The sequence below is a fragment of the Strongyloides ratti genome (genome assembly GCF_001040885.1).
Source record: "Strongyloides ratti genome assembly S_ratti_ED321, chromosome : 2".
Classification (NCBI taxonomy): domain Eukaryota; kingdom Metazoa; phylum Nematoda; class Chromadorea; order Rhabditida; family Strongyloididae; genus Strongyloides; species Strongyloides ratti.
In genome coordinates, this window is record NC_037308.1 from 14,060,513 (window position 1) to 14,072,614 (window position 12,102).

The 12,102-nt window shown below is 15.7% G+C and overlaps 2 protein-coding genes across 2 annotated transcripts; one reads left to right on the plus strand and one right to left on the minus strand.

The window, feature by feature from the left end:
* Positions 1 to 5,611: 5,611 nt before the first annotated feature.
* SRAE_2000446700 (G protein-coupled receptor, rhodopsin-like family and GPCR, rhodopsin-like, 7TM domain-containing protein) lies at positions 5,612 to 6,806 on the plus strand (the record flags this gene model as incomplete). Its single annotated transcript, XM_024643341.1, has 2 exons — positions 5,612 to 6,336; positions 6,398 to 6,806. The coding sequence occupies 2 exons, from the start codon at positions 5,612 to 5,614 to the stop codon at positions 6,804 to 6,806; spliced, it is 1,134 nt and encodes a 377-aa protein (XP_024509020.1).
* A 2,946-nt stretch (positions 6,807 to 9,752) lies between these two features.
* On the minus strand, positions 9,753 to 10,568 carry SRAE_2000446800 (7TM GPCR, serpentine receptor class t (Srt) family-containing protein; the record flags this gene model as incomplete). The annotated part of the gene is made up of 1 exon (XM_024643342.1): positions 9,753 to 10,568. One exon carries the CDS (start codon positions 10,566 to 10,568, stop codon positions 9,753 to 9,755), a length of 816 nt encoding a protein of 271 aa, XP_024509021.1.
* Between the last annotated feature and the right edge of the window lie 1,534 nt (positions 10,569 to 12,102).

Genomic DNA, 12,102 nt, shown 5'->3' on the forward strand with positions numbered 1-12,102 from the left:
TGATCGTCTTACTTTTTATTTGTGATTTGTTGCATTTATATTGAAAAAAAATTTTTATTGGAAATGATTTGATATAGTGAAAAAAACAAGATTGTTATCACTTTAATATCATTTATATATCATATATTTTATATAATTGTTTTAAAATTCTTATTTTGAGGAGTTGTAAAAATTATATTATATATAGGTATTTTTATTATTTAATGATTAGAATTAAACTGGAAGCATTAATAAAATTATTCATGATATATTGAAAGTTTTTTATTTTATATAATCTTTATGTAAATCAAAAAAGTTAAAAAAAATGCATATTTAAAATGTTATAAACAATTTAAAAGTATAAACAAAAATTAATAATTTTTTTATAATGACATCAACTAATTTTTTTATAAATTTTAAAAAGCAATTGAAAGTAATATTTATAGGCATTAAACTTTATTTTTTTTTGTTCTTCTTTAACAAATAATATTTTAAAAGTTAAAATATAGTTTATTAAAATATACGTTTTGAAATTTAATTTTTATGACTACTTTTAAAAGTTATTGATTAATAAAGTAGAATTTGTTAAAATTATTTATATTTAAATATACTTTAAATGATGCTAGAAATTTTAAATTATTGAAACTTTTTTTTTCAACACATTCGTTATCATTAAAATTATCACAAAAATATCATTTTGAAACAAAAATTTAAATTGTTTTTTTTACTTATTTATGTTTACATTTTTTTCAATCTTTAAAAGTAAAATTTATCAATATGCTAGTTATATGCAACAAAAAATATATTTTATTACTTTATTAATAGAAATTGTATAATATTTTGAAAAATATAATTTAAAAGTACTGTATAGGTTTATATAAATATATTATTTGTTCTTACAAAACATTTTGAATATATTGTCAAAAAAGTAAATTAAATTGTTGCGTAAGAATTAACAAAATTTTTAAGAAATATAATAATCGGTTATTGAATATGGCATTTGAAGATGTTAATAAGTTTCTTTAAGAATATAATGTGATATTAGCAACATCAAACTTATATATTACTGATTGTTGGCAGTCACTGGTAAACTGATTACAGGAAATAAAAAATTAAAAAGAATAATTGTAGATGAAGCTCATGTCATACATTAGTACAAATTAAAATTTCATCTTAATTATTTTTTTACTTTGAAAAACATACAGTACATCTAAGCCTCTGGCAATCTATCGTCTAGAGAAGTTAAAGAAAAAAAAACCAAACATTGAGAATGCACAATTTCATAATACCTTGCGTGGTTATTCTTCTAAAAATAATGAAATTATTATTTAAATATGCAAGAAAAATCTTATTGATGTTTCTGATAATCAAAATTCACTTAAACGATTAGAATACATTAAGAAAATTTAAAATATAAATCTTAGTTTCAAGTAACATATTAAAATTGTAAAATTATTTTAAGAAAATATTTTTTAAAATTTAACAAAATTCATAAAAAAATAAATTTTATAATATGCAAATAACAATTTTATGTAAACTTGTCTTTTATATATAAATTTATGTCATATACTAATAATATTTTTTAAATATTGATATATTTTAAACAAGATACTTTTAAAAATCAAAAATAATATGAATATAAAATAAACATTTTTATTTACCAAATTTTTTATATATGTATATATATTTTAAAAACAAATTAGTTTAACGTTTTTAAAAATAATTAATATATGTGGGTAAATTATTTAATCGAAAAAATTTTTTTTTTAAATAGAAAACAAAATAATATAACATTATGTATCAAATAAAGAAAAAAATAGTTTCATTAAGCAAAAAATAATTAATGTAGTTTATATCTAAACTAATATTTTTTTTATCAATCTTTGTTAATTTGTTTAAATCATTTTTATTTTGTTTTTTTTTACAAATGAATTAAAATAATTAAAATTTAAAAATAATTTTATATCTTTTATTTTGTTTCAGATAAATTTATTATTTTACATATGTATACATTTCTTGCAAAAATTTGCTTTGACTATTTTATATTTCAGAATTATATATTTCAAAAAATTGCCCTTTTTATGAACTCATTTTTTGTAATTGAAACTTTTAATTTTTAATTTGATTGTTGTTTATTTCAACAAAAAAGAATGTTTTAAGTTTTTTTTTTTTTGAATAAGCAATATTCATTTAAGTTTTAATAAATCTTGAATTTTATTGCAATAGAATAGATTCATCATGATAAAATATTAATTTTATATTTTTTCCTAAAAAATTAAATTAAATTTTCAATGAATATAAAAATATCAACAAATTTAATTTTCCTTCTTATGATTAACTTTAAATTTTTATTTTTTTTACTTCTAATGCAAAAGTAAAAACATTTTTTTATCAAAATATACCTGTTGATTTAAGTACAAATATTAGTGATATGATTATAATGATATCATATGAATGTAAAATTATGTTTATTTCATTAATTAATTTTTAATTATACTTTACAATTTTCTTTTTAAATAATTTTATATTATTATTTTTTTTAATATTTAACGAATATTAAGTGTTTAGTTTTAATATTCAATCAGATTATATTCTATAAATATTAATTAAAAAATAAGATTATATTTTTCGTAAAAACGACATTTATCTAAAATTATTGAAATATTTATATCTATTAATAATTATTATGTGTAATAATATTATCTTAAATCTCCTGATTAATAAAAAAAAAATTGAAAAACTTTGCCTTTTAAAATATTTTAACCTACCAAATATTTTATTTATTGAAGTATAATTATTTTATTGTCACAATGAATATTAAAAGTTGACAAAATTAACAAGCTAATGTAGCATTTGCTTATTATTACATTTTATTACAAATTATGTTAAATTTAGTCAGAAAATTAGTTATAACTTATTTAAACACACAGATTCAGTGACACTTTTTTCAAATAAAAGTTTAATAGGCCATAAAAATTTTTTTTTACCATGCATAAATTATACATTAATAAAAAAACTAAATTATTGGATTTAAATATTATATTTTATGAATAGTCAAATTCAAGATGCATACACTATAACAAATATAAATTAATATGTTATATAGGCAGAATTCATAATTTAAAATATATTTATAAAAAAAAACTATTATTGAAATATATAACATGTAATGTAGAATCATAATTTTATGATGACTATAAAAGTTGTTACCTCTTTAAAATTTTTTTATCTATTTATTAATATGTTATTGTACATATACAATTATTTATGTAACTATTAAATATGTGAAGTATAATAATATTTAAAAAAAAAGTTTTATTTTAAAGATATAAAAAATTTTACAAAACTATAAGTTGACTTCTGAATATTTACAAATATTATAAAATTTAATTATAATAATTAATATTATACTTATCATGTTGTCATAAATTAAATACCTTTAATATACTAAGAATCATTTAAAAGTTTTATAACTTAAAATTCTAATACATCATATTATCGTCACAAAAAAAAATACAATATTAATAAACATTTAGATTCATACTTTAAATTTTTAACATAAGTAACTATAAAAATTATTAGTTAAATTTATTAAAAACTATATTAAACTATGAATATTTTTTAAAAGAAAAACCTTAATTTTGTTAGATCTTCATTATTTCTTAAACTTTACATGTTTATTTCAAATTTTTTTAAACTTATTTATTATTCAACAAATAATAGTTATTAAATGTTATTGAAAAAAAAATATAAATTTTAACAAAAAAATAAGCTTATTAAAAAATAATTAATTAAAAGTTAGTAATTATTTAAAATGATTAATATTAATATGTATAACTATATTTCATTGTCTATTAAAATGATTAAAACTTTTTATTTTTTTGTCAAATTTTTTCATCAACAATTAAAAAAAACAATTTTTCTTAATCTTTTTTATGACAATTTGTATATATCTGTTATAAATAAATAATTTTTAGTTTTGTTTTATAAAAAGTAATATTTTATGAGGTTAAAAACATTATTAATATGTTTTTATTTTTTTTAAAACTTAAAAAGAGTATATTTGGTTTGTTAATTTTTTTTTAAAACAACTAAATATCAGATATTTGATTGATCATACCTTTTTAAAATTATTTTTTTTTTTTTTGGTAAATATAATTATTTTAATGACATTTAACTGCCATTGACAGAGATATTTGTATAATATTTTTTAGAAAGTTTTGTTCAAATATTAATGATTAAAAAAGTTTTAATTATGTACAGCAATTAATGTTTTTAAAGTATATTTGCTAATTTCATATGGCTGATAAAAAAAATTAATTAATTATATTTTAAGAAATTTTAAAGCGAACTAAAGTTATTAACTTAAGACACTAATAATTATTTTTTTATGATAATAAAATTGCAGATATATACTGTAAAAATTTATTTTAATTTTAAAAATATATAAGTTTATTAAAGGTTAATTTTTTTTAATAAAAAAACATTAATACTTAGAATGATTAAAGTACCTAATACTAATAATATATTATTATATAATATTAAAATTGTAGAAGTTATCAAATAGTGATTATGTCCAGATACTTTTAAAAAGTTAATTAAAAATATGAAGAATATAAATGACTACTATTTTTTTTTATAATTTATTACTAATTATATAATCTTTTTTTTATAAAAGTAAATAATAAGATTAAAAGTTTTATTGTGTTTATTTAAATATATATAATCGTACCTGAAAGTCTTCAGGTACCTTTTTATAATATGAAATAACTATCACTGTTATATAATGTGTTTTCTTCTTTTTATTTTTCCTTTATATATTCTTCTTCTTTTGTTGTTTTTTTCTTTTTTCCCAAAATATATTCTTCTTTTCCAAAATATGATGTATGAATCATATTTACAAGATATAAAAATTACTTACATTTTGATGGTTATAAAATTGTTATTTAACGATACTTTATTTTAATATAAATTTTTTTTTATCTACAGTCATATTAAATTTATTAAATAAATAAAAATACATTTTTATTATAATTTAAAAGATAAAAAAAATTATTTATTATATAAAACTAAGTATAATTCTAATAGCTTAATTTATTTTTTGTTAAAAATTTTTTTTTATATAGAAATTGTATAATTAATAAAATTGTTTTTATTGTGATAAACAAATTTTTTTATTAAGATAATTATTTTAAGGTAGATTTATTTAAAATTCATAACATTAAAAACTGTTAATTTAATATTGTTGAAAGAAATTTTTATTTAACAGAAAAGGATAGAACTGTTTAAATTGTTATTATATTACTATAATATTTTTTAATATATTTTAGAATATTATTATGACATTTGGTATGAGAATATAGTTTATCTTTATCAATTTTTATTATTCTATACAAAAAAAAAGTGTCTACTGTTTGCTAATAAGTAATTTTTATGATAATTATTAATTTTATGTAAATATTTCATAACATTTATATGCTATAAGTATATAATATTTTACTACTTAATTAAATTTTTAATATTTTATATTTTTCTTCTAAATATTTTATATTATTTTAAAAAAAAATATATACAAATTTGTTGAATTAAAAAAAAAAAAATTTTTTTAAAGTATAAAAAAAATTTTTTTAGAATGAGAAATATGTCTGATGATTTATCAATAACATATTCAAAAGATAATGAAACTTTTTTAGAAGAAGAGATAAAAATGTTTGAAAGAATGAAGTTACATGCAACAATTATAAGTACATTTAGTATTATTACAACATTATTAGGAAATGCTTTTTTAATTTTTTTTTTATTTTATAATAAATATAAAAAAAAAGGAAGAAAATTTCGTTCACATCATACTTTAATTATTCATATGTGTGTATCAAATCTTTGTTATGCTATATTTAGTATATTACCAACATTATTATTTACTATTCATTTATATGATTTTGATTTACCATTATATGTTTGTAAATTATATAAATATTTATCAATTATACCAATGTATGCTTCACCATTTTTACTTGTTGCTACATCTGTAGATCGTTATTATGCTATATGTAAACCAATGGAACGTCTTAAATATAAATTTTATACAACAGCAAAATTTTTTGCTTTATCTGCATGGATTTTTGCATTTATTTGTTCAATACCAAATTTAATAATATGGGAACGAACAGTTATGGGGAGTTGTGAAGTGCCTCTTAATAATGCATGGATCTCAAAATTAAATATCTTATTTTTTTCAACGGTAGCATGGATATTACCTTGTATACTTGTTGCTGTTCTTTTTTATTTTGTTTATCGTGTTGCATATCGTACAAAAACAACTGGATCAAGTGATTATCAAAGATTATCTACTATACAGTAAGAAAATATCAATTTATATATTATTTTAACATTCTTATTTTTTTTGTTTTATTTTTAGGAAAAAAAAATATAAATGGATATATTTAAATTTTTTCTATAATATTTTTAAAAAATCATCAATATTAAGTTGTTTCAAAACACAAAAAAAAGAAAGTTATATTATATCATATGTTTTTAAAGGTTCTAAAAAAATTAAAAATGATGATATTGCTAAAAAAAAGAAAGAAACATTAAAACTTACAATAACAATTGTTATTGTATCATTTTTAATGTATTCACCATTTGCTATTGTCAATTTGATGGATTTTTTTAATTTTAAATTTGGTGATGGTAGATTATTAACATATATATTATTCTTGGGAAATTTAAATACTTGTTCAAGTCCAATTATTTATCTATATACACATGCTAAAAAAGTTAAAAATGTGCAAAATTCAAATACCTCAAGATTAGTATTTGATTTTTAAAGTAAACTTAAAAAAAAATATTTTTTTTATATAAAATTATTATAACTGTAAATATTTTTATATTTTTTAAAATTTAATAATAATTTACCATTAATAAAATTAACATTTTTTTTTAGTAATATAAAAAATTATTACATTGTTTATATAAAGAAAAAAATAAATTTTTTTATTTCCTATATTATCTTATTTTGTAAAAATAATATTAATTTAAAATAATATTCAATACAATTTATAATATTATTTTTATACATAATAAAAATATATTTTTTTAATTACATAAAAAAAAATCAATATTTTAAAAATATGAAGGAAATATTAATTTTAATATTTTTTTAATTAAATTATATTCTTTTGTATAATATAAAGATGATTAATATAAAAAATTTTTAAAGTACACATTTTAAAATATATAAAGCTACTAATAATGTTTGAATTTTGAGATATTTAAAAAGAAAAAAAATAAATAAATGCACTTTTATGGATAATAATTTTTTTGTTAAATGATATAAAAAGCGTTAAATTATAAAAAATTAATATAATAAAGAAAACAGATTATGTGTATTAGATATCTATTTAATTATCTAGTATTTTAATAAAAAAAAAAAGTATCTTTTTGTATTTATATATACATATTTTTATATAAATAAAATTTTCACAATTTTAAGTAAAAGAATTTTTATTTTAATATGGTTATAAAATTGATATTACTTGTTCCAATTATTCTAACATTAATATGGTTTTTTATTATTTTTAAAATATTACTTAAAAAACAATTTTATCAAATTAATTTTCAATTTCTTATTTGTTGTACTATTATTCATGGAATATTATATTGTCTTGTTGAAATCATTGGTAATATTACATTTTTAATATTAAAAAATAATACTATAATTACAATTCAAAATAAGTTAATAAAACTTTTTATATATACTGGTTATTTTTATCTACAAATATTTATTATCATAGAACGATTAATTGCCGTTTTATTAATCAAAAAATATGAAAATATTTCATCAAATAAACCATTAATAGGAATATTTTTTGTTATTTTATCATATGGTTTTTATTTTTTTCAAAACTATATTTCTAATATAAATAAATATATTGAAGATTATATATTAATTGGTATGGAAATTTTATCTGCCATTCTGTCATTTGTAAGTACTTTTAAAATAAAACATTTAAAAAAAAATTTTATAGATATACTTTTTTGCTTTAAAAATTAAATTAAAAAAAAGAAGAAAATCTTTATTAAAATTTATTGAAAAAAGTCTTTCAACTAAATATCAAACTATTGAAAATGAAAAAGCATTTGGATTATCAATAGGTTTTATTATTATTTTTTTATTTTTTAATTTTATTAATAATCTATCAAATTTATCTTTTTTATACAAATATATTTTTAAAGATAAAATTATATATAAAGATATTTTTAATACAATAATATATATAATTAAAAATTGGAGTATATTAATATTACTTACAGTAAAAGAGAAAAGAATAAAAAATAATACAATGAAGATTTTTGGTATAAAATCATCTAGAATTTATGAAGTTTCATATCAAAATGATAATGGTGATAAAATAGTTGATATTCATGTTATTCCACAAAGTAGACAACAGTTTGTATATTTTAATACTTACCAAAAACAGTGGTACTTTTAAATAATTTCTTGAAATATTTAATTAAAGAAATAAACATTGTATGGTAAATAATTTTTTGTAGTAATTTTATTAGATAATTTTGAAGACATTATCAATTTATAGACAACTAGAAGTTTTCCATATACAATTGAAAATGATATGGTAAATTTGTATGACAAAATGTTATCAACATTATTTTTTTTAATTGATAAATTTTCATTAATTACAAATTGACAATTAGACTTTTTGTGAAAAAGGCTTACAAAATTTAATTTTATTGTATAAAAGAAAAGCACAAATATTTAATTTTTAATTTTATTTGTAATAAAAGCTTTTAAAATTTATTGTTTAAATCTTATTATTCTGTAAAAATATTTTTTTTTTAAATAAAATCTGAACCTAATATAAACTTTTAAATATATGTTTAAATTGTTTAAGTATACTATAATTATTTCTTTATTTTTTGTTTTTGTACATTGAATTTTGAAGATATAAACTTATTAAATTTTTTAAAAATTTAGAATATATACATAGTTTAAAGATTTAGATGTAATATTTATAAAGTTTATAATTATAAAAATGCTTTTGTTGGATATGCATTATTACGTCATTATTGCATGCCTGTTCTAATTATGTATATCATATCATTTTTATTTAAAAATTTAATAAAAGATTTTAATATATGACTTGTTTTTACAGTATTTTGTTTATTTTCATCTAGTAAGTTACACCAGAATTAACGATTTTTATTAAAAAAAAATAAAAATGTAAAAAGATTTGTATAACATTTTTTATATATATCAACAATAATTTTATTAATTATTTAGAAATATTTATTTATCTTAATTTTTTATTTTGAAAGTAATAATATTTTAAATACATCAAAACACAAAAAGTTAATATTAATATTTAATCATTGTTATTTGAAATATCAAAGAATTTTTGCTAAACAATCTTTTAAATTTTATTTTTATTATAAAAATAAAAAATAATATAAATAAACAAATAAATAAAATATTTAGTTTTTAATAACTTCCTAAATTTTTATTTATTTTAATAAATTTAAAGAGCATATATACAAAAAAGATTATATATTAAATTTTGTACTTCCTTCTTAAGATTTTATAATCTTTTTTCGGATATGATTAATGTTTAAATAATTTTTTATTTTACAAAATATATTTAATTTATTATATAATTAAATGATACAAAAAAAAAGATAATAAAATATACATAACTTTTTATAAACATTAAATGATAATAATTAAAGTTATATTTTCATAAATCACATTAATTTTTTTTTTAATTTCTATTTGATGTATTTCTTTTATCAGTAACATTTCTATCTCTTTTGCTATTATCATGTATCAAAGCAGATTTTTTTTTTCCATCTAAAATAACATTCCATATGGCTTGTCTTATTGTTTTATTAAGTGTTATATAAATGATACCACCACATCCTTGTGAAAATGACCATAAAATTTGAGAGATAACAGTTAATATTGGTGGTATAATAAAAAATTGCATATAAACATAAAGGAGAGCTGCTGTAAATACAAAAAAACAAATAATAAATACTTGAATTTGTACTTTAACAATAACATTATTAACATTTGATGATGTACTTCTAATATGTGATTTTTTTGATAATTTTAAAAACATTGTTCCATAATCAAGTACCAATAATATTATGATTAAAAAATTATTTATTGTATGGGGTATATTACTAAAATCAGTTCTTGTTTTAAAATTTGGCATATCTAAATAATCTTGATATGGATTAAAAAACCATGACATATATTTTTGACTAAATGCAAGTGGACTTGTAAATATAAAAAAATAAAAAAAATATATTATTGGTAATATTAACCAAACTAAAGTTTTTTTTCCATCAAAAAGTTTATGACAAAGATTTTGATTTGTAATATCTAAATATCTATTAAAAGCTAAAATAGTTGTAGTAGCACAAGTTGCACACCAAATACTTACACCAAAACTTCCAATTCCTATGTGAAGTTTTGGAGCAATACAATATGATACTCTAAGTATTGATAAAATTCCAGTAGCAATTGAATTAACCATAACAGCAGAAACATCTATTATTGAAAGAAAAAGCATGATTTTGTAACAACTATTTCTAATAAATATTTTTTTGAACATTACAAATATACATGGTATATAAACAATGATAAAAATAATACCACCAATCAAAAAAACATACCCCATAACATCAGGTTTTTCATTTAATATTTCTTTTGAATGTTTTATTTCATCATTATTACATATATAATAATTGTCAAAAAGATTAGAAAAAAATAATGGATTCAACATTGGTAAAAATATAAATTTAATATTAAATGTAACAAATTTATAACTTAAATATTATATCTCATAAAAAGAGTTTTTAATCAGATCCTTCCGTAAATAATTTTATTTTTAGTTTATTATATTTTCTATAAAATCCAAATATTTTATCTAAAAGAATATTTTATGAATAAGGATTATACATCATAATTATAAAAAAAAATAGTACTTGTTAAAGATAATATAACTATTACTTTTTATAAAACTTACGTATTAATAAAATAAATAATTTTTATATTTGTGATATCAAGTTATAATTTGAATTTTATAATGCTGTTTTCATTTGATAATACAAATATTAATTATATGTTTTTATTTATTAAATATAGATTCTTTTTATATTATAATTAATTTTTTGAAACTTAAAAATTAAATTTTAAAGTTTATTAATATTAATTGTAAAGAAATTTTTTTTTTACAGATTAACTTGAAACTAATTACTATTTTCTAGTAAAATAGGTATTTGCTATTCATTTGTTATTAACATTTAAATAATTGCTAATTATTTTTGAGTATGAAAGAATGAATAAATTACTGTTAAAAATAAAATTAATTTGTATACATTTTATTTTTACGCAACACTTGAAGTTACTAATTATTTTAATATATAACTATTTTTAATTATAATCTTTTAAAAACATGAAAATAAAAAAAAATTTTAAACAATCATACTTTTTTAATTGAAGATTATAATGAATCATTAATTTTTAAAATTTCAAATAGTTAAGTAAACTTTACATTTTTTTTTTTGTAAAATTATTTATTAAATGAATATAATATTAAAAGTGATAAATAATATTATAAATTGTTAAATAACCAATGTTATTAATAGATTTATATAAAAAATTATTAAATATTTTAATATATTATTCTATTATTCTTATACTATTTATAGGTTTAGAAAAAAAATTTACTAAAGATAAAATAAAAGAATTAATTCCACATGAATTTTTATAATTATTGCACTTAAATAGATATATATTTGTTGTTGCATAAGTTTATTATATATTATAAGTACATGTATGAATTGTATGATATAAATAATATTTATTTACAAATTAATTACAATATTATAAAATTTTTTCAAAAGCCATACTTTATTGTAACAGTATACTATAATTAAAATATACTTGATCCAATATTACTATTTTATTTTATAATAAAATATTCATGTAATAAATTTATATCTCCTTAAATTGTATAACAAAAAAAAAATGAATCAGTGTTCCATTAGATTAAAATTTCATGCAAGTATTATTAAAAATTTTTTCAAATCAGTATCAGATAA